Consider the following 25,127-nt stretch of genomic DNA (forward strand, 5'->3'; position numbering starts at 1 on the left):
TGAAAGAGTATATAAGAGAATTGACATAGTGTGTGTACCTTCAGTGCGCAGTGGCTCGTTAAAATCCAGTTGCTGTTGGAGGTGGAGGTGAAGTGTGTGTCTCTTTACTAGCTTCGTGGAAGCATTTTGCTTTTGTAGCTGTTTCAGCAGATTTGAATTGCTAGGATAGGATCATTGATCCAAGACACAACTTACATTTAACTAAAATGTTCTTTTTCTTTGTGGTCGACAAAAGAAAAGTAGTGAGAATATCTCCATTTTAAGAAACTCGACTTCTGGCTCTGCCATGACAGACACAGACACGCCCCCTCCCACACACACACACACACACACACACACACACACACACACACACACACACACACACACACACACACACACACACACACAGCGCACGCTTCTTTTCCGGTCGCCTATTCCGCAGCGCTGCAGTAAAACACACTCAGATCTTCTCAGTTTCTAGCCGATACTACATAAAAAATAACGTAAAATAACGCAGTAACGCATCATGTAGTAACGGTAACTGAGTTTCTGCATATAAAAAATAACGTGTTAGATTACTATTTACCGCCGAAAGTAACGGCGTTACAGTTAGTCCCAACACTGGTGACAGCAAACCCGGACTTCGTTCCAGCCTACCCCTATTTTCTGCTGAGCTGCGCAGCGTCTTCGATCCCCCGTGAGGGAACAAGAGGCAGGCGGCCGCCTCCTCTCTACACGCCACGGGTCCTCCTCTGTAGCGGATCACTCAATCTCTTTCCGCATCCTGGCGGCAGAGAGTGGCTGGGAGTAGAGAGCATTGCGGGGAATATTTTTGGCTAGTCTTAGCCCCCGTATCCAAGACCAGCTGGTTGCCCGCGACCACACCCAGAAAATGCACCTAAATATTACATCTGACTTTTGAGCCATCTGTGCAGTGAGCAGGGTGTAGTGGTAGCAGCACTGTGCAGTGAGCAGGGTGTAGTGGTAGCAGCACTATGCAGTGAGCAGGGAGTAGTGGTAGCAGCACTGTGCAGTGAGCAGGGTGTAGTGGTAGCAGCAGTGAGCAGGGTGTAGTGGTAGCAGCACTGTGCAGTGAGCAGGGTGTAGTGGTAGCAGCACTGTGCAGTGAGCAGGGTGTAGTGGTAGCAGCCGTGTGCAGTGAGCAGGGTGTAGTGGTAGCAGCAGTGTGCAGTGATCAGGGTGTAGTGGTAGCAGCACTGTGCAGTGAGCAGGGTGTAGTGGTAGCAGCACTGTGCGGTGAGCAGGGTGTAGTGGTAGCAGCAGTGAGCAGGGTGTAGTGGTATCAGCAGTGAGCAGTGAGCAGGGTGTAGTGGTAGCAGCAGTGATCAGGGTGTAGTGGTAGCAGCAGTGAGCAGTGAGCAGGGTGTAGTGGTAGCAGCAGTGTGCAGTGAGCAGGGTGTAGTGGTAGCAGCACTGTGCAGTGAGCAGGGTGTAGTGGTAGCAGCACTGTGCAGTGAGCAGGGTGTAGTGGTAGCAGCACTGTGCAGTGAGCAGGGTGTAGTGGTAGCAGCACTGTGCAGTGATCAGGGTGTAGTGGTAGCAGCACTGTGCAGTGAGCAGGGTGTAGTGGTAGCAGCACTGTGCAGTGAGCAGGGTGTAGTGGTAGCAGCACTGTGCAGTGAGCAGGGTGTAGTGGTAGCAGCACTGTGCGGTGAGCAGGGTGTAGTGGTAGCAGCAGTGAGCAGGGTGTAGTGGTATCAGCAGTGAGCAGTGAGCAGGGTGTAGTGGTAGCAGCACTGTGCAGTGAGCAGGGTGTAGTGGTAGCAGCAGTGATCAGGGTGTAGTGGTAGCAGCAGTGAGCAGTGAGCAGGGTGTAGTGGTAGCAGCACTATGCAGTGAGCAGGGTGTAGTGGTATCAGCATTGTGCGGTGAGCAGGGTGTAGTGGTAGCAGCACTGTGCTGTGAAGAGGGTGTAGTGGTAGCAGCAGTGTGCAGTGGTCAAAGTGCTAAATGAGATTCTTGTATAAAGTGCTGATGACTCACTTGTGTGAATATCCGTCCCCGCTGGTGGTGATGTTGACCTGCATGACCATCTGGAACTCGGTGTCGTTGCAGCAGTACTTGAAGGCAGTGTTGTTGTGGTGGCAGCAGAACATGTAGGTCTTGTTGTCTGACAGGCGGGGGCAGTGGAAGCCAAAGTGGTAGCGCCCCTTGTGGTCGGAGTAAGGCTCGCACACTCGGTAATGAGCGGAGAGCGCTGAAACGGTGGGAGAGTTGAGAGGGGATGAAAATGCTGTCTATATTTACAATAAATATGTTATGATGTGTGTATATTTACAGTAAATATGTTATTATGTGTCTATATTTACAGTAAATATGTTATTATGTGTGTATATTTACAGTAAATATGTTATGATGTGTGTATATTTACAGTAAATATGTTATTATGTGTGTATATTTACAGTTAATATGTTATTATGTGTGTATATTTACAGTAAATATGTTATTATGTGTGTATATTTACAGTTAATATGTTATGATGTGTGTATATTTACAGTAAATATGTTATTATATGTGTATATTTACATAAAATATGTTATTATGTGTGTATATTTACAGTAAATATGTTATTATGTGTGTATATTTACAGTAAACATGTTATATTGTGTGTATTTACAGTAAATATGTTATTATGAGGCTCGCCTTTTCACACAATTAATTTGATGCTTTAATTAAGTCGCTGTTTGAAAGTGCATTTCTGCATTTGCTTTTAAGGCTGCAGCTTCAAATTCAGACGACGCCGCCAGCAACAGTTTGAGATGATAGAAGCCTCTCACAACAGCTTGAGATGATAGAAGCCTCTCACAACAGCTTGAGATGGTAGAAGCCTCTCACAACAGCTTGAGACAAAAGAAGCCTCTCACAACAGCTTGAGATGATAGAAGCCTCTCACAAAAGCTTGAGATGATAGAAGCCTCTCACAACAGCTTGAGATGATAGAAGCCTCTCACAACAGCTTGAGATGATAGAAGCCTCTCACAACAGCTTGAGATGATAGAAGCCTCTCACAACAGCTTGAGATGATAGAAGCCTCTCACAACAGCTTGAGATGATAGAAGCCTCTCACAACAGCTTGAGATGATAGAAGCCTCTCACAACAGCTTGAGATGATAGAAGCCTCTCACAACAGCTTGAGATGATAGAAGCCTCTCACAACAGCTTGAGATGATAGAAGCCTCTCACAACAGCTTGAGATGATAGAAGCCTCTCACAACAGTTTGAGATGATAGAAGCCTCTCACAACAGCTTGAGATGATAGAAGCCTCTCACAAAAGCTTGAGATGATAGAAACCTCTCACAACAGCTTGAGATGATAGAAGCCTCTCACAACAGCTTGAGATGATAGAAGCCTCTCACAACAGCTTGAGATGATAGAAGCCTCTCACAACAGCTTGAGACGATAGAAGCATCTCACAACAGCTTGAGATGATAGAAGCCTCTCACAACAGCTTGAGATGATAGAAGCCTCTCACAACAGCTTGAGATGATAGAAGCCTCTCACAACAGCTTGAGATGATAGAAGCCTCTCACAACAGCTTGAGATGATAGAAGCCTCTCACAACAGCTTGAGATGATAGAAGCCTCTCACAACAGCTTGAGATGATAGAAGCCTCTCACAACAGCTTGAGATGATAGAAGCCTCTCACAACAGCTTGAGATGATAGAAGCCTCTCACAACAGCTTGAGACGATAGAAGCCTCTCACAACAGCTTGAGACGATAGAAGCCTCTCACAACAGCTTGAGACGATAGTGTGTACAAACTTTTACTAAAACATGGACTTTTGTCAAGGCTGGAACCCAATATTCATGTTTCTTATGGAGAAATTTGCTTCAATATACAAACTTTTCTATTGAATAACCCTGTTTAAGAACCAATTAGGTTTGTATATCGAGGTTACACTGTGCTCTTAAATGTCCCACAATTAACTTTTGTAAAAATAAACAAAATCAGGCTTCATTACACATCTAAAGATGAATCCTCAAGCTCTGCCACCGACATGTAAGTGATCTACAGTGGAAGCAGTACATTTTGTAATTTTGCTTCTCTTTGCAGAATAGGCTAATTAATCTTTGTCATTGTTGTTATAATGTAATGTTAGCATTGTAGCTAAGGTGGCATTGATCTACTATGCGCAAATGACAGTGTGTATGTAAGTAATAGCACTTCTTGGAGACACACACACTTTTGGAGAGGAACGTAACTCAGTGGCATGAATCTCATGATGGTGTTTTACAAGTAGAGGACTTTTAAAGGTCTCTCAATTCAAGGCAAGATTAAAAGACTATTGTGGCACCTGTCACACTTACTTCCAATAGTTGAACACAGATTAAAAGACTATTGTGGCACCTGACACTTACTTCCAATAGTTGAACACAGATTAAAAGACTATTGTGGCACCTGTCACACTTACTTCCAATAGTTGAACACAGATTAAAAGACTATTGTGGCACCTGTCACACTTACTTCCAATAGTTGAACACAGATTAAAAGACTATTGTGGCACCTGTCACACTTACTTCCAATAGTTGAACATTGATTAAAAGACTATTGTGGCACCTGACACACTTCCTTCCAATAGTTGAACACAGATTAAAAGACTATTGTGGCACCTGACACACTTCCTTCCAATAGTTGAACACAGATTAAAAGACTATTGTGGCACCTGACACTTACTTCCAATAGTTGAACACAGATTAAAAGACTATTGTGGCACCTGACACTTACTTCCAATAGTTGAACACAGATTAAAAGACTATTGTGGCACCTGCCACTTACTTCCAATAGTTGAACATGGTGTGTTTAGTTGATCAATGCTTTTGTAAGATTGGATCTTGTAAAAAGCAAAGAAGAAGTGAAGTGTTGACCTGCAGTGGCCAGAAGGAGGAAGATGAGCGTCAGGACATTCAGGGACTGTCGACTGGTGATAGTCATCTTCTCCTGATCATGTGAGGAAGGAGGACGGCTGCAGTCTTCAGGAATCTTCTTCAGCTTGAGCTGGTCATCCTCTGCATGCTGAGGGCTTCTGTCACATGACTGCTGCTGGGAGGGAGGACTCCTGATGGGGAAGAAGACAAAGATTGGAGACTGAGGCGGTGAGCACCCATGCTTTGTTCTGGAAGCTGCCCGTTGGTGTGTCCATAACGGGATGGCTCCAATGCAAACTGTCACATTGACGGAAGTACTTACCATGTTTTTCGGACTACAGGACACACTTCAAATCCTTTCATTTTCTCAAAAATGGACAGTGCGCCTTATAACCCGGTGCACCTAATGTACGGAATAATTCTGCTTGTGCTCACCAACCTCAAAGCTATTTTATTTGGTACATAAGTTGACCAGTAGATGGCAGTCACACATAAGAGATATGTGTGGACTGCAATATGATGCCACCAAAACTTTAAATGTTCCATTGAGAATATAAAACATTACACACGGCGCTCAAAAATCTGTCCAAATGTTTTAGTACGACTTTGGTAAGCTATTATGCCACATCGCTTGATGGATTGTCGGAGCATTACGGCTACGGTAGTCAGACGCACTGTGCTTCAACATACAGTATTATTATGGTGTGTGTATAAGGACCGCAAAGTGGCACCTATTAGCAGACATGTTTTGTTTCGCAATATTATGCAAAACCAACTTTTCTTACCTTCTGGTACCTGAAGATGTGTATTTGGGATCTGCATAAGTCCTGAAATTATGCGCACATCTGCCATTGTTGTCGGTGCTGACACCGTAATCGATAAGCTTCTTCTTTTTCTCTATCTTCTTGTTATGTGACATTCATCCTCCGCTGTTGCCATTTCTAATATAAAGTAGTGTCAAGTTCTTACTTATATCTGTCAGTAAACTCACCATGAAAGCACTAAAACATACCGGTGTAGTGACTTTACATTATTCACCCAAGGAACTTTAGATATTAGAGAGTTCTGGTCACATGGATTTTCACGGGACACATTCCGGGTGTTGTTGTTGCACTAGTGAGCCACGGATGAGGAGATGCTGCTCCGTTATTGATTGAAGTAAAGTGTGAATGTCATTAAAACAGTTAGCGCCATCTTTTGACACTTCTTCCACTACCGTCCTTGCACGCTACACCGCTACAACAAAGATGACGGGGAGAAGACGCTGTCCAAGTGGAGGCACGTAAATAAGACCGCCCAAAAAGCGACTTTCAGAAAGTGAGTTGAAGATGGTGTGTAAAACTTTTTGAGCAAAGAAGCACAATTGCATGTTATGTAGACCACAAGGAAGTCTTTTACATTTAGAAAATAATCATAATAATATGACTGCTTTAATGCGCTTTATAACCTGGTGCACCTTTTGTATGAAAATAGACCTGAATAGACCTGCTTATCGGCAGTGCGCCTTATAATCCGGTGCGCCCTATGGTCCGAAAAATATGGTATGTACACTGTAAAAGATATTTAGTGTGTAAATGCAAGTTTCTAGGATAAGTTAGGTCAACATATTGCAATTCCAAGGCAGCTAGTTGGTGAAATGACATTTGTGAGTTCCACAGACTAAATATGTGTACGAAGCCACTAATTGGATCTACTCTACATTATGCTTGTCACACCACGCCGTGCCTTATTTTCAGTTTCCTGGTGATTTTCTGGGCTTAGTGTTCATTACTGTCCTGTGCTCTTATTTTGGTGGCACTTCCTGCTATGTTGGTGTTTTTTCTTAAGCGCTTTACGCCTGCCTTGGAGCACTTTTCTCCTCACCTGTTTTCTGTTTGTGATAAACACTATTTAAGTTGACTGTGGCTTTGTCTGGACATTATTGTCTGTTCATGGGAGACCATCCTTTTTTGATGCCAAGCTATAGTACGCACATACTTTGTGGACGCCGTCTGCTCCACATTTCCCGAGTGTTTTGCTGGGTGTCAGCAGTTTTGTTGTGTTTTCTTCATAGTGTGTCTGTTCAAAACACTTCCCTTCTGCTCTCGCCTTTTGTTTTGTCAGTTTAATTAATAAAGACCTGTTTTACTGCATGCTGCTACCTCGTTAGTCTGCATCCTTAAAATCACTACAACCTCCTGCGACGTATCGCTTGTCATCGCCTGGCAGAATGTCTCCACCAACCCGTGCTCCACTTAAATAGTGCTCTTCACAGACAGACAACAGGTGAGGGGAAGAGTGCTCAAAGGCAGGCGTAAAGCGGTTACGACAAAACACCAAAACAGCAGGAAGTGCCACCAAAATAAGAGCACAGGACAGGAACAAACACTAAAGCCAGAAAATCACCAGGAAACTGAAAATAAGGCACAGCGTGGTGTGACTAGCCGTGATACATTATTTCTAAAAAGAACAATTGCTTTTGTTTTTGCACACATTTTTCTCATGCCTTTCGGAATAGATTAGTAACGAAACAGAAATACTGTATGTGCTAAAGAAATATTGTATACTGTATGTGCTAAAGAAATACTGTATAATGTATACTGTATGTGCTAAGGAAATACTGTATACCATACTATTATTGTTAGATGCTTCCATCACTGTACACCATACTTTTATTGTTAGAAAACTCTGACATGAATGAATATGGCTTTATCACATATTAGCTCTGCTTTTGATATCAGCAAAGGAAATGAGCTAAGGTGAGACAAATCTGCCGTGCGTCAATCATGTTGAAGGTGGGAATATTTGTCTGACAAAGACTGAAAAGTGTCTTGTCTTGAACTTTTATTCACACATGAGTCCTCAACACTTCAAAACGCTAAAATGCAAACAATCTTACAGTATCAGTCAGAAGTTTCCAGACACTTTATGCATCATATTGAATGATGTGTCTCCAGACTTTGTGTTGTGAAGGAGGTTTTTTTTGCTCATGAAAAATGTGGTAGTAGATCAAATTCAGCAAAGTCTTGCATGGCCACTTCTTCCTGTTTCATCACTGGGTTTATTAACTGTTTCTGGAAAAAAAAAGCCCCATGTGGAGGAGGGAGATTGGACCTTTTGGAGCAAACAGGGTCAGAAACGAAGAGACCAAGATGGGAAAATATATTGCAGTGTTCACATTAACTCTTTTAGTTGATAATAAAACACTGAGATGACCATTTGCAAGACTCAATATATCCAAACGTTGTGGTGCCACCACAATTGTGGGGGAAAAACAGCTAACTTCAACACTTTCATCACAAGAAATATTGGAACGATATTTATCAGGCTGATATCAGGAATTATGATGTAACAAAGATAAATCCCCCCAAAAAACAAAAACTGCTTATATAAACAATACAAAATGAGGCGAGATTACCCATAGGCTAAGGTGAACAAATCAAGCGCTCCTTCCTCATATACCTCACTTTAGCTCACAGTGTAAACAAATATGGCGTCTAAGGTGCAAGACTCCCTTCCAGAGACAGCAGCTTCCACACATCAAACCTCACTAGCCACCCGGAGACAACGCCATATGAAAGCCCATGAGGTCGCTCACTAACCACCCGGAGACAACGCCATATGAAAGCCCATGAGGTCGCTCACTAGGGTTAGGGTTAGGGTTAGGGTTGGGGTTAGGCTAACCCTAACCCTAACCCTAACCCACTGATAGATGGAAAACATGATAGATGGCACACACTGATAGATGGAAAACATGATAGATGGCACACACTGATAGATGGAATAAAAGTACATAAGCTAATCTACTGATTATGGACATGACGTTAGCCCCAGCTCGAGATGTAACGATTAACGTATTAATGACAAATCACAGATAAACTCCCGATGGATAGTTTAAGCGTTTAAACTAAAAATGAATTCAGAAATGCAAGGTTACAAATGTTTTGCTGTAGAAACATGCTACGGATAATGGCTGGCTAGCTAGCTGAAATGCTGGATTAGCAAACAGCTAAAATGATGCAGAAGACAAACTATAATCTGCTTGCCAAACACGTCCAACAATTCTTAACAAAAGAGGAGAAATATAACCTTAGAGGAAAATGTCATTTTAAACATTTGTATGCACTTAATACCTTTTAATTATGGAATTGATTCAACTCAAATAGTCTACTAATATGATCCAATTTAAGAAACTGTTCCAACTCAAAGTGTTTACAAAGTACAAAGACTAAGAATCTGAATTTTTCCTGAGGGAATCAATAAAGTACTATCTATCTATCTATCTATCTATCTATCTATCTATCTATCTATCTATCTATCTATCTATCTATCTATCTATCTATCTATCTATCTATCTATCTATCTATCTATCTATCTATCTATCTATCTATCTATCTATCTATCTATCTATCTATATATCTATATCTATCTATCTATCTATCTATCTATCTATCTATCTGTCTATCCATCTATCTATCTATCTATCTATCTATCTATCTATCTATCTATCTATCTATCTATCTATCTATCTATCTATCTATCTATCTATCTATCTATCTATCTGTCTGTCTGTCTGTCTGTCTATCTATTTAATAAACATTCTGAACTTATTGATAAAGGTATTTATCTCACCATAAGAAATACAACTTACTTCACTGATTATCATATATTTATTAATTTTTTTATGTTTTTTATGGAGTACATTGTGAATACATTGAGAACAAAAAGTGAACAAAAAATGTTAGCAACAGCTATAAATAAGAAAAGGGGTAGGATTAAATAAGATCTGCTTCTTTGTACTCATTTTCCAACATGTTGAATAGAGAAACTCATGTTGTATGCATGCATGTGTGGTGTATCATGTTGTATGCATGCATGTGTGATGTATCATGTTGTATGCATGCATGTGTGATGTATCATGTTGTATGCATGCATGTGTGATGTATCATGTTGTATGCATGCATGTGTGATGTATCATGTTGTAATTGTATGCATGTGTGATGTATCATGTAATTGTATGCATGTGTGATGTATCATGTTGTAATTGTATGTATTTGTCTTGTTTTGAGTCTTCCTTCCCTCTGGGTGTGCACAAACCACAGGTGAATCCCAACTTGAAAATAAATAAGGTATGTCTATCAATATTAAGAAGCAGGAATTAGCGGCTAGAAAAATAAAACATTTGCCATCCATATTGAAATGTTGCTTGTGAAATAGGTAAAGGTTTTAATGACTGACCCCGGATCAGGTTAGTGGTGTTTGCTGTTGGTACATTGCTTCAGAATTCAAACAAATCAGAGGTAGACCAGCATCCCTGAAAAACAATCCAATGTGTTTGAGAAGATACATTGACCCAAGTCTTATTAAGACTTCTAAAACTAGCTTTGACTGTGTGGCTCCGCATGAATACAAGATGGCCAGCTAACAAATAACATGTATCAAATGTTCCGGCAGCCACGTGTTGCCTTATCTGGAGAACAGGAGCTGATAGTCCTGATAGTCCCAAAGCCTGGTGTTACAACTTATCTGAAGAACAGGAGCTGATAGTCCTGATAGTCAAAGCCTGGTGTTACAACTTATCTGGAGAACAGGAGCTGATAGTCCTGATAGTCAAAGCCTGGTGTTAAAACTTATCTGGAGAACAGGAGCTGATAGTCCTGATAGTCCCAAAGCCAGGAGCTGATAGTCCTGATAGTCCCAAAGCCTGGTGTTACAACTTATCTGGAGAACAGGAGCTGATAGTCCTGATAGTCAAAGCCTGGTGTTACAACTTATCTGGAGAACAGGAGCTGATAGTCCTGATAGTCAAAGCCTGGTGTTACAACTTATCTGGAGAACAGGAGCTGATAGTCCTGATAGTCAAAGCCTGGTGTTAAAACTTATCTGGAGAACAGGAGCTGATAGTCCTGATAGTCCCAAAGCCAGGAGCTGATAGTCCTGATAGTCCCAAAGCCTGGTGTTACAACTTATCTGGAGAACAGGAGCTGATAGTCCTGATAGTCAAAGCCTGGTGTTACAACACAGCAGCCTGTTTTCTCCTCCTCTTTTAAAAGCATGCTAGATTAGACAAGCTGTTCCCTTCTCTAAAAGCCCAAGTCCCCAGAGACTTGTTAGAGTGCCATTTTATTTATGTGTTTCCATCCTGGCCAGAGGTCCGTGTACGCGCACGTGACAACACCATCAAGTCTTTCCTTTCACCCAACATTGTTTGTCATGGAGTCACATTGTTGATATTAAGAGTTCACCTCTTGGCCGCCGTGACGCTTGTTTGCAGGGTCGTGTCAGAGGCAGAACGCTCTGAAGATAGAACAGATGTGATGAAACTGAAATATACAGAAAGAAAACAACCACAGAGCTGCTCTCTGTTTAAAGAGGAAGATTAACAACCTGCACAAAGAAGCTCATGCATTTATATTGATCACACACTCCAGAAGGAGGTATTAAAGTAAGTTAAGGTACGTTTCTAGTGATCACACACTCCACTAGGAGTTATTAAAGTAAGTTAAGGTAAGTTTCTAGTGATCACATACTCCCGAAGGAGGTATTAAAGTAAGTTTCCAGTGATCACACACTCCAGAAGGAGGTATTAAAGCAAGTTAAGGTAAGTTTCTAGTGATCACACACTCCAGAAGGAGGTATTAAAGTAAGTTTCTAGTGATCACACACTCCAGAAGGAGGTATTAAAGTAAGTTTCTAGTGATCACACACTCCAGAAGGAGGTACTAAAGTAAGGTTCTAGTGATCATATACTCCAGAAAGAGGTATTAAAGTAAGGTTCTAGTGATCACATACTCCAGAAGGAGGTATTAAAGTAAGTTTCTAGTGATCAAACACTCCAGAAGGAGGTATTAAAGTAAGTTTCTAGTGATCACACACTCCAGAAGGAGGTATTAAAGTAAGTTTCTAGTGATCACACACTCCAGAAGGAGGTATTAAAGTAAGTTTCTAGTGATCACACACTCCAGAAGGAGGTATTAAAGTAAGTTTCTAGTGATCACACACTCCAGAAGGAGGTACTAAAGTAAGGTTCTAGTGATCATATACTCCAGAAAGAGGTATTAAAGTAAGGTTCTAGTGATCACATACTCCAGAAGGAGGTATTAAAGTAAGTTTCTAGTGATCACACACTCCAGAAGGAGGTATTAAAGTAAGTTTCTAGTGATCACACACTCCAGAAAGAGGTATTAAAGTAAGGTTCTAGTGATCACATACTCCAGAAAGAGGTATTAAAGTAAGTTTCTAGTGATCACACACTCCAGAAGGAGGTATTAAAGTAAGTTTCTAGTGATCACACACTCCAGAAGGAGGTATTAAAGTAAGGTTCTAGTTTCTAGTAATCACATACTCCAGAAGGAGGTATTAAAGTAAGTTTCTAGTGATCACATACTCCAGAAGGAGTTATTAAAGTAAGTTAAGGTAAGTTTCTAGTGATCAAACACTCCAGAAGGAGGTATTAAAGGAAGTTTCTAGTGATCACATACTCCAGAAGGAGGTATCAAAGTAAGTTTCTAGTGATCAAACACTCCAGAAGGAGGTATTAAAGTAAGTTTCTAGTGATCACATACTCCAGAAGGAGATATTAAAGTAAGTTTCTAGTGATCAAACACTCCAGAAGGAGGTATTAAAGTAAGTTTCTAGTGATCACACACTCCAGAAGGAGGTATTAAAGTAAGTTTCTAGTGATCAAACACTCCAGAAGGAGGTATTAAAGTAAGTTTCTAGTGATCAAACACTCCAGAAGGAGGTATTAAAGTAAGTTTCTAGTGATCAAACACTCCAGAAGGAGGTATTAAAGTAAGTTTCTAGTGATCAAACACTCCAGAAGGAGGTATTAAAGTAAGTTTCTAGTGATCAAACACTCCAGAAGGAGGTATTAAAGTAAGTTTCTAGTGATCACATACTCCAGAAGGAGGTATTAAAGTAAGTTTCTAGTGATCAAACACTCCAGAAGGAGGTATTAAAGTAAGTTTCTAGTGATCAAACACTTCAGAAGGAGGTATTAAATGACCAATTACTGCAACAAACCACCGCTGGGACTCTTACACTCTTGTCGCAGCACGGCGGGAGAACCCAAATCTGTCAGAGGTTTGATTAAGGAAAGATTTGGGGCTTTTTGAAAGTGAGGAACGAGGCCTGTGCAAGTTGTGTGTTTTCAAATATTAAAAGGCCACTCTAGTGCCGACAACATAGGCACAGAGTTCTCAGCCTAAAAATGATCAAAATAGACACAGTAGTCATTTTAGACTTGTTTTTAACCATTTTGGAACGCCCACTTTTAGCTCAAAAATGTGGGCGGAGCTGTATCAGCCTCCTGACCTCACCTGCAGACCTCACCTGCTGACCTCACCTGCTGACCTCACCTGCTGACCTCACCTGCAGACGACTGCAGGCAATTCCATGTTACATAGTATGCAGTAACAAGCTACATGTAGCTAAGCTACGTAGCTTAATTACATATTCCAGTAGCTTAGCTACTTTTTTAACAGGTAGCTTTTTCTGTAGCTTAGCTACGTTTAGAGCCATGTAGCAAGGTAGCTTACATCAAAGCTACAAGCTGCATAGAGAGAAAATGGACTGTGAATCCAGGCAAAAAAATATGGAGAAAATGCAACGAGCTGGATGAATGAGAACATCCATGATGGTTGCTTGGTGTTCCTATGATGGATGAATGAGAACATCCATGATGGTTGCTTGGTGTTCCTATGATGGATGAATGAGAACATCCATGATGGTTGCTTGGTGTTCCTATGATGGATGAATGAGAACATCCATGATGGTTGCTTGGTGTTCCTATGATGGATGAATGAGAACATCCATGATGGTTGCTTGGTGTTCCTATGATGGATGAATGAGAACATCCATGATGGTTGCTTGGTGTTCCTATGATGGATGAATGAGAACATCCATGATGGTTGCTTGGTGTTCCTATGATGGATGAATGAGAACATCCATGATGGTTGCTTGGTGTTCCTATGATGAGTCAAAATTGGCTAAGGTTAGGGCCAAACATTGCAGACTGGCCAATCAGAGGCAAGATAAGCAGAATCCTAGCAGACACTCATGTCACATGACCTGGAGGGAGTCCGAGACAGAGAGACGCTTCAAGCTGACCACTCCAAAAAGAAACATACTTGAAAATGTGAGAGGAATTCTCTCCCACAGATGAGATTTGTCCTTTAGTGATGAAGATGAGGTGCAGGAACCCACAATAATGCGTGTCCTTGGCCATATTTACACACATGTATGCCTTTAGAGAAAACAATTATTACAAGTGTAGATAGAACCATGTTACAACATAAAGTAACCAGGTATTAACACAAAATTAGCAAGAAGGATAATAAGTTTTGAGGAAATAATATAACTGGAAATATGTTGACACATACGTCAACACTTACATTAAAAGCCTTTGTAACCTTTATTAATTATATGTCAAATAATATTTATTGATATGCGTCATTATCGCAGGAGGCTGCAATATAGATTGCAATATATATTTTTAAGCCGTGGTTACAAGCAGCCATCATTTTAATTGGCCCTCAATAATAATAAAAAAAACACCCTCCTGTAAGACTTAGACTACCAAAGTGGCCCAAATCAGAATTTTTTTTAGATCTGATTTTCTCCAGCTGACTGTTTACACTGCAAGTAAAATGGGATATTATCAGCCTCCATTGTGTATTTTAAATAAATAAAATGAAAGGTTTAGTGTTAATACATTCACACAATTAACGCATGTAGAAATTAACCAAAATCCACATTAAACCTTGCGCACAATGTCTGTGACTCATCACAATTAAACCTAAGGTGTAGCGTCAATGCCCTCTACTGGTCGAATTTAGCGCTGCATGATCTTTGATCGCCAGAGTTACTCTCAGACAAAAACAACAACACAGCCACTAATACAAAAGACATCACAAGGTCAGCAATTTCAATACAAAACAAAGTAAATATATTTATGCACAATATCTACCTTACAAAGATTTGACCAAGTTGTTTTTCTGTCTTGCCTCTTGGTGAGGACGGTCACATTTTTCTCCGCTCCCTCCTTCCCTGCTTGCTTTCTTGTGTCCTTGTCCTGTCTGAACTTTTTTGAAGCCTCTTTCTTTGCGCTGTCCTCAAATCTAAACATCAAACATGGATATGATCAGCTGGACTCTCGACGCAATTGACAAAGTCTTTTCGACAAGGAAAAGAGGTTTGGGGGAGCCTGGCTGCCCTGATGGAACCATTGCTGCGGGGTACATGAGAGACTCCGGGGATAAATGGAGACTCATGCGGGGCACCTGCTAATTGGGCTGGGCATTGCTCTGGTGTATCGTCAAATTCGGAAGACGATGGAAGCCACTCAAGGAGCCCAACGGCTGTTCATCGCAATGGAAGGATTGGGTCGGGCTGTGGGAACAATTTCTGATTTGAATCGCAAAATGGATCTCATCATGGAGAAGCTTGCTGAGAAGGAATAATTAAATTGAATTTGAGAGAACCAGTACAGACACAGAGCGGGAATGTCATTGTTTTGACTGCTCGAAGAAAACAACATCTTAATCTACGATTTGACTCCCTCGAATGGCCTTGACGCTATCAGGAACAGGCTGTTCTGAAGAACTCCCCCGAGGACTCCTTAACGATGGACGCTTATGACCTTCCTTTTTTTCAATAACACCTGGTGTCGAACTTTGAGATCGGCCCCAGTCCGCAAAAACATTTCAACATCTCACCCAAGTTAATTTATATTTGAACCTTCTATAATTGTTTTTGAGTGCAATAGGAAACATGTTTATTGTACTGTAAGATTTTCTGTTAAAATAAAGCCAAAATGGACACTTTTTCGTAGTTCCCCTTATTTGGAAAAGTAGCGAAAAGTATTGATATACATGTTGGTAACGATGCCAAATTATTGTTATAGCGACAACCCTAGTACCAATCGGTGAACACGTTGGCTTTGCATAATGGTTCCCCTTTAAGCCTCCTGTAGGACAGTTTCAAGTTTGGAATCTGCACTTTCTGAACAATGAGATATTTGCTTGCATCTAATCAGTAAAGTAAAGTTCAAGTACCAGCATCTAATCAGTAAAGTAAAGTTAAAGTACCAGCATCTAGTCAGTAAAGTAAAGTTCAAGTACCAGCATCTAGTCAGTAAAGTAAAGTTCAAGTACCAGCATCTAATCAGTAAAGTAAAGTTCAAGTACCAGCATCTAATCAGTATTCTGCTGCACGACTCATTGATGCTCCCTTTAACTGCCCAAGTACTAAAGCCAGCATCACAAGACTGGATCATGTGTGAGCTCACCAGAGGAGATTTACAGCCAAGATGTCATGAAGAGCACCAGCACTGGGACTGTGCAACAAGACTGAAGTGTCTAGAACATTCTTCTTCTTTTTATTGCCAGTGTTGACCACAACTGATGTGAGCACTAACAAAAGAGTGAGTGCTTCTTCATTGGGAGCTGGAGTGAGGAACTGCACCTCCTTTGTTTGTATGATCAGTCGTCAACTGAATACATTTTCCAGATCAAATATTCTAAATAAAGACCAAGAGGGCTGTTTTGGTCTGGTGGCTTGATGTTGCCTGGGAGACATTTACGTCATGTGGGGGGTGAGTGGAACATCAAATAATAAAAGGAGTACAGTAAAAGATGCAGGGCAAGGATGACAAAGCCAGGTTGCCATAGCGCCATTAAGGCTGTATAAAGGGCCTGAGGTTGCCATAGCGCCATCAAGGCTGTATAAAGTGCCTGAGTGATTGTGCACTGCAGACACGGGTAGCCTGTTTGTCTTTCACAGCGCTAATGTTTGTTAGCTTTGTGAGCGCTCACATGAGAGAGCGCTCACAAAGCCTGCGTCTGCTTGCTGTGTTCTACCTGCTGAGAGCAAAGACTTCACCGGTCTTACTCCAGTTGTCCGCCAACTCTTTCAAATATCCAAAGCCGACTGCAAGATAATGACCAAATTTGTGGGGAAACACCCCACACCAAAGGAAATGATAATATTGAAGATGTGGCTAATGCCTTTAATTGTCTGTAAGTATTGGACTCCAACTTGCAGAAAAAATCCCAGATCCAGGGACAACTGGTAAAAATATGGAGGGATTGTTGGAGAGAAATCCCAATTCTATGTTTTAAATGCAGCGGGTGAAGAAGAAGTGATGGATATTGTAAAGAAATGTAAGAAGAAAATGTCCACTGACTGCAATGACATTAGTATGGCATTGGTGAAAAAGGTCATTACAGGAATATCAAAACCATTAACAGATATCTGGAATTTGTCATTTCAAACCGGCACATTTCCAAATGAAGTGAAAATAGCTCAAGTTATATCTCTGTTTAAAACTACACCACTTCACAAACTACAGACCCGTTTACTTGCACAATTCTCTAAAATATTATAAAAACTATTGAATAAGAGGTTAGATGCATGTCTAGAAAAGCATGAAATGTCAATATGGGTTTACATCAAACAGATCTACATCAATATCAATCATTGAAACAATAGAAGAAATCACAAATGCCATAGAAAAGAAACAAAATGCAATGTATGGAATATTTATTGATCTAGAAAAAGCATTTGACACAATTAACCATTCATCAATAAAATGTACAAGTATGGAATGTTGTACTAGACTGGCTTAAAAGTAATTTAATAAGAGACAACAGTTTGTGAAGTTGCTGTTCATGGTGTTTGGACATTGCTTGTGGTGTCCCCCAGGGGTCAGTGTTGGGGCCAAAAGTGTTCATCCTGTATATCAATGATATATGTCAAGTGTCTCCATTATTGAAATGAGTCTTATTTGCTGATGACACTGATATGTTTTGTTCAGGGGATGACTTCAATCAATTGCAGGAAGTCATTATGGAAGAAATGAGTCAACTAAAAACTTGGTTTGACTTTAATAAATTGTCATTAAAGCTGACTAAGACTAAGTTAATGCAGTTTGGAAAGAGGACAGGTGAAACAAGGGTGCAGATACAAATAGATGGGGTGGATATTGAAAGGCTTTTTGAAATCAAATTCCTTGGAGTTACATTGACGATGAAATGAAGTGGAAATAGAATATAAAACATGAACAATCTAAGCTGCCAAGAAGCATCTCAGTAATAAATCAAGCAAAGCAGGTTCTGGATCACAAATCACTCCACATTCTTTACTGTTCATTAGTCTTACCATACTTAACCGACTGTGTGGAAGTCTGGGGGAATCATTTTAAACTCAATAAGTATACTTCAGAAAAGAGCATAATCAACAAGCTTGGATATCTGGACCATACTCACTCACTATTCTTACACTCACAAATATTCACATTTAATACTATTTTTTGGTATCAAAATGCACAAATAATGTATAAAGCCAAAATAAATAAACTCCTAGGAAGTATTCAAAAAGGTTCAGCACACCAGAGGGGGGAGGGGGGGGGGGGGGGGGGGTTTACAATTTAAGGGGGAATTTAAATTCAAAATGCTTAGTTATAGAACGACCATTAAAAGTTCTTGTATGTCAATTTGTGGAGTGAAACTATGAGTTAAAGCAATGTCCAAACATAAAGCAGTTCAAAAAGAAGTATACAGGTAAAAGCCAGTAAATTAGAATATTTTGAAAAACTTGATTTATTTCAGTAATTGCATTCAAAAGGTGTAACTTGTACATTATATTTATTCATTGCACACAGACTGATGCATTCAAATGTTTATTTCATTTAATTTTGATGATTTGAAGTGGCAACAAATGAAAATCCAAAATTCCGTGTGTCACAAAATTAGAATATTACTTAAGGCTAATACAAAAAAGGGATTTTTAGAAATGTTGGCCAACTGAAAAGTATGAAAATGAAAAATATGAGCATGTACAATACTCAATACTTGGTTGGAGCTCCTTTTGCCTCAATTACTGCGTTAATGCGGCGTGGCATGGAGTCCATGAGTTTCTGGCACTGCTCAGGTGTTATGAGAGCCCAGGTTGCTCTGATAGTGGCCTTCAACTCTTCTGCGTTTTTGGGTCTGGCATTCTGCATCTTCCTTTTCACAATACCCCACAGATTTTCTATGGGGCTAAGGTCAGGGGAGTTGGCGGGCCAATTTAGAACAGAAATACCATGGTCCGTAAACCAGGCACGGGTAGATTTTGCGCTGTGTGCAGGCGCCAAGTCCTGTTGGAACTTGAAATCTCCATCTCCATAGAGCAGGTCAGCAGCAGGAAGCATGAAGTGCTCTAAAACTTGCTGGTAGACGGCTGCGTTGACCCTGGATCTCAGGAAACAGAGTGGACCGACACCAGCAGATGACATGGCACCCCAAACCATCACTGATGGTGGAAACTTTACACTAGACTTCAGGCAACGTGGATCCTGTGCCTCTCCTGTCTTCCTCCAGACTCTGGGACCTCGATTTCCAAAGGAAATGCACAATTTGCATGGTTGGGTGATGGTTTGGGGTGCCATGTCATCTGCTGGTGTCGGTCCACTCTGTTTCCTGAGATCCAGGGTTAGGGTTAGGGTTAGGGTTAGGGTTAACCCTAACCCTAACCCTAACCCTAACCCTAACCCTAACCCTAACCCTAACCCTAGGCTAAGGTCAGGGGAGTTGGCGGGCCAATTTAGAACAGAAATACTATGGTCCGTAAACCAGGCACGGGTAGATTTTGTGCTGTGTTGTGTACGGCTGCGTTGACCCTGGATCTCAGGAAACAGAGTGGACCGACACCAGCAGATGACATGGCACCCCAAACCATCACCCAACCATGCAAATTTTGCATTTCCTTTGGAAATCGAGGTCCCAGAGTCTGGAGGAAGACAGGAGAGGCACAGGATCCACGTTGCCTGAAGTCTAGTGTAAAGTTTCCACCATCAGTGATGGTTTGGGGTGCCATGAATGCATCAGTCTGTGTGCAATGAATAAATATAATGTACAAGTTACACCTTTTGAATGCAATTACTGAAATAAATCAAGTTTTTCAAAATATTCTAATTTACTGGCTTTTACCTGTAGGTACATGCTATTACAGAGGTAGAGAGATGAAGAAGGGGTTGTTAGTGTTACAGATCAGTGTGGGGCTAGGGTTAGGGTTAGAGTTACAGAATAGTGTGGGGCTAGGGTTAGGGTTAGGGTTACAGAATAGTGTGGGGCTAGGGTTAGGGTTAGTGTTACAGAATAGTGTGGGGCTAGGGTTAGGGTTAGTGTTACAGAATAGTGTGGGGCTAGGGTTAGGGTTAGTGTTACAGAATAGTGTGGGTTAGGGTTAGGGTTAGTGTTACAGAATAGTGTGGGGCTAGGGTTAGGGTTAGTGTTACAGAATAGTGTGGGTTAGGGTTAGGGTTAGTGTTACAGAATAGTGTGGGGCTAGGGTTAGGGTTAGTGTTACAGAATAGTGTGGGGCTAGGGTTAGGGTTAGTGTTACAGAATAGTGTGGGTTAGGGTTAGGGTTAGTGTTACAGAATAGTGTGGGGCTAGGGTTAGGGTTAGTGTTACAGAATAGTGTGGGTTAGGGTTAGGGTTAGTGTTACAGAATAGTGTGGGGCTGCCCATTGAGGCAGTGGTGCTGCTGCTGTGGCATGATCACTAGTGGTAATGGTGTGGCATGACCACTAGTGGTCATGGTGTGGTATGACCACTAATGGTAATGGTGTGGCATGATCACTTGTGGTCATGGTGTGGCATGACCACTAGTGGTAATGGTGTGGCATGATCACTAGTGGTAATGGTGTGGCATGATCACTAGTGGTAATGGTGTGGCATGATCACTAGTGGTCATGGTGTGGCATGACCACTAGTGGTAATGGTGTGGCATGATCACTAGTGGTAATGGTGTGGCATGATCACTAGTGGTAATGGTGTGGCATGATCACTAGTGGTAATGGTGTGGCATGATCACTAGTGGTCATGGTGTGGCATGACCACTAGTGGTAATGGTGTGGCATGATCACTAGTGGTAATGGTGTGGCATGATCACTAGTGGTAATGGTGTGGCATGATCACTAGTGGTAATGGTGTGGCATGATCACTTGTGGTCATGGTGTGGCATGACCACTAGTGGTAATGGTGTGGCATGATCACTAGTGGTAATGGTGTGGCATGATCACTAGTGGTAATGGTGTGGCATGATCACTTGTGGTCATGGTGTGGCATGATCACTAGTGTCAATGGTGTGGCATGACCACTAGTGGTAATAGTGTGGCATGGTCACTAGTGGTAATGGTGTGGCATGATCACTAGTGGTAATGGTGTGGCATGATCACAAGTGGTAATAGTGTGGCATGATCATTAGTGGTAATGGTGTGGCATGACCATTCGTGGTAATAGTGTGGCATGATCATTAGTGGTAATGGTGTGGCATGATCACTAGTGGTAATGGTGTGGCATGATCACTAGTGGTAATGGTGTGGCATGATCACTAGTGGTAATGGTGTGGCATGATCACTTGTGGTCATGGTGTGGCATGATCACTAGTGTCAATGGTGTGGCATGACCACTAGTGGTAATAGTGTGGCATGGTCACTAGTGGTAATGGTGTGGCATGATCACTAGTGGTAATGGTGTGGCATGATCACAAGTGGTAATAGTGTGGCATGATCATTAGTGGTAATGGTGTGGCATGACCATTCGTGGTAATAGTGTGGCATGATCATTAGTGGTAATGGTGTGGCATGACCATTCGTGGTAATAGTGTGGCATGATCACAGGTGGTAATGGTGTGGTATGATCATTAGTGGTAATGGTGTGGCATGATCACTAGTGGTAATGGTGTGGCATGATTATTAGTGGTAATGGTGTGGCATGACCACGAGTGGTAGTGTGCATATATATGGATATATTGATCATGTATGTATATACAAGTTCATTAAGTTTGAACAAAGAGTGAACATAGTGTGAACAGAGAGTGAACATAGAGTGAACATAGAGTGAACATAGAGTGAACATAGAGTGAACAAGTCGTTGTAACTCAGAGTCATTTATGATTGAAAGAAAAAGGTGTGGGAGAGTCATTAATGATTGATTATGATTGATGATGATTAAATAAATGTCAACTTCTTCTCACTCCTTTTCAAATATGTAAACAAACACAAATGAAAAAAGACAGTCCATTGATCATTTTGTTTACTTTTTTTGTTTTTATTCTCCATTGTTTTCATTGTGTTATAATGACTCTTCAGGCTATAACACTGTATTGATCAGCCTATAACACTGTATTGATCAGGCTATAACACTGTATTGATCAGCCTATAACACTGTATTGATCAGCCTATAACACTGTATTGATCAGGCTATAACACTGTATTGATCAGCCTATAACACTGTATTGATCAGCCTATAACACTGTATTGATCAGCCTATAACACTGTATTGATCAGCCTATAACACTGTATTGATCAGGCTATAACACTGTATTGATCAGGCTATAACACTGTATTGATCAGGCTATAACACTGTATTGATCAGGCTATAACACTGTATTGATCAGGCTATAACACTGTATTGATCAGGCTATAACACTGTATTGATCAGGCTATAACACTGTATTGATCAGGCTATAACACTGTATTGATCAGCCTATAACACTGTATTGATCAGGCTATAACACTGTATTGATCAGGCTATAACACTGTATTGATCAGGCTATAACACTGTATTGGATCAGGCTATAACACTGTATTGATCAGGCTATAACACTGTATTGATCAGGCTATAACACTGTATTGATCAGGCTATAACACTGTATTGATCAGGCTATAACACTGTATTGATCAGGCTATAACACTGTATTGATCAGGCTATACCACTGTATTGATCAGGCTATAACACTGTATTGATCAGGCTATAACACTGTATTGATCAGGCTATAACACTGTATTGATCAGGCTATAACACTGTATTGGATCAGGCTATAACACTGTATTGATCAGGCTATAACACTGTATTGATCAGGCTATAACACTGTATTGATCAGGCTATAACACTGTATTGATCAGGCTATAACACTGTATTGATCAGGCTATAACACTGTATTGATCAGGCTATACCACTGTATTGATCAGGCTATAACACTGTATTGATCAGGCTATAACACTGCATTGATCAGGCTATAACACTGTATTGATCAGGCTATAACACTGTATTGATCAGGCTATAACACTGTATTGATCAGGCTATACCACTGTATTGATCAGGCTATAACACTGTATTGATCAGGCTATAACACTGCATTGATCAGGCTATAACACTGTATTGATCAGGCTATAACACTGCATTGATCAGGCTATAACACTGTATTGATCAGCCTATAACACTGTATTGATCAGGCTATAATGCTGTATTGATCAGGCTATAACACTGTATTGATCAGGCTATAACACTGTTTTGATCAGGCTATAACACTGTATTGATCAGGCTATAACACTGTATTGATCAGGCTATAACACTGTATTGATCAGCCTATAACACTGTATTGATCAGCCTATAACACTGTATTGATCAGGCTATAACACTGTATTGATCAGGCTATAACACTGTATTGATCAGCCTATAACACTGTATTGATCAGGCTATAACACTGTATTGATCAGGCTATAACACTGTATTGATCAGGCTATAACACTGTATTGATCAGGCTATACCACTGTATTGATCAGGCTATAACACTGTATTGATCAGGCTATAACACTGCATTGATCAGGCTATAACACTGTATTGATCAGCCTATAACACTGTATTGATCAGGCTATAATGCTGTATTGATCAGGCTATAACACTGTATTGATCAGGCTATAACACTGTTTTGATCAGGCTATAACACTGTATTGATCAGGCTATAACACTGTATTGATCAGGCTATAACACTGTATTGATCAGCCTATAACACTGTATTGATCAGCCTATAACACTGTATTGATCAGGCTATAACACTGTATTGATCAGGCTATAACACTGTATTGATCAGCCTATAACACTGTATTGATCAGGCTATAACACTGTATTGATCAGGCTATAACACTGTATTGATCAGCCTATAACACTGTATTGATCAGGCTATAACACTGTATTGATCAGGCTATAACACTGTATTGATCAGGCTATAACACTGTATTGATCAGGCTATAACACTGTATTGGATCAGGCTATAACACTGTATTGATCAGGCTATAACACTGTATTGATCAGGCTATAACACTGTATTGATCAGCCTATAACACTGTATTGATCAGGCTATAACACTGTATTGATCAGGCTATAACACTGAATTGATCAGGCTATAACACTGTATTGGATCAGGCTATAACACTGTATTGATCAGGCTATAATGCTGTATTGATCAGGCTATAACACTGTATTGATCAGGCTATAACACTGTTTTGATCAGGCTATAACACTGTATTGATAAGGCTATAACACTGTATTGATCAGGCTATAACACTGTATTGATCAGGCTATAACACTGTATTGATCAGGCTATGACACTGTATTGATCAGGCTATAACACTGTATTGATCTGGCTATAACACTGTATTGATCAGGCTATAACACTGTATTGATCAGGCTATAACACTGTATTGATCAGGCTATAACACTGTATTGATCAGCCTATAACACTGTATTGATCAGGCTATAATGCTGTATTGATCAGGCTATAACACTGTATTGATCAGGCTATAACATTGTATTGATCAGGCTATAACACTGTATTGATCAGCCTATAACACTGTATTGATCAGGCTATAACACTGTATTGATCAGGCTATAACACTGTATTGGATCAGGCTATAACACTGTATTGATCAGGCTATAACACTGTATTGGATCAGGCTATAACACTGAATTGATCAGGCTATAACACTGTATTGGATCAGGCTATAACACTGTATTGATCAGGCTATAACACTGTATTGGATCAGGCTATAACACTGTATTGATCAGGCTATAACACTGTATTGATCAGGCTATAACATTGTATTGATCAGGCTATAACACTGTATTGATCAGGCTATAACACTGCATTGATCAGGCTATAACACTGTATTGGATCAGGCTATAACACTGAATTGATCAGGCTATAACACTGTATTGGATCAGGCTATAACACTGTATTGATCAGGCTATAACACTGTATTGATCAGGCTATAACATTGTATTGATCAGGCTATAACACTGTATTGATCAGGCTATAACATTGTATTGATCAGGCTATAACACTGTATTGATCAGGTTATAACATTGTATTGATCAGGCTATAACACTGTATTGATCAGGCTATAACACTGCATTGATCAGGCTATAACACTGTATTGGATCAGGCT

General features: G+C 40.7%; 1 protein-coding gene across 3 annotated transcripts in view; it reads right to left on the reverse strand.

Moving 5' to 3' along the window:
- The window catches only part of LOC133612078 (protein shisa-like-1a), a 69,340-nt gene that overhangs the window by 13,458 nt on the left and 30,755 nt on the right, over positions 1 to 25,127 (reverse strand). For all 3 annotated transcript variants that reach the window (XM_072914015.1, XM_061969246.2, XM_061969248.2), the window contains exons 2-3: positions 4,871 to 5,061; positions 1,987 to 2,200 (exon numbers count right to left, since the gene is read on the reverse strand). In XM_072914015.1, coding sequence (XP_072770116.1) covers positions 1,987 to 2,200; positions 4,871 to 5,061 — 405 coding nt within the window. The remainder of the gene's footprint in view (positions 1 to 1,986; positions 2,201 to 4,870; positions 5,062 to 25,127) is intronic.

The sequence above is a fragment of the Nerophis lumbriciformis genome, linkage group LG10 (assembly GCF_033978685.3).
Source record: "Nerophis lumbriciformis linkage group LG10, RoL_Nlum_v2.1, whole genome shotgun sequence".
In the NCBI taxonomy this organism is placed as follows: domain Eukaryota; kingdom Metazoa; phylum Chordata; class Actinopteri; order Syngnathiformes; family Syngnathidae; genus Nerophis; species Nerophis lumbriciformis.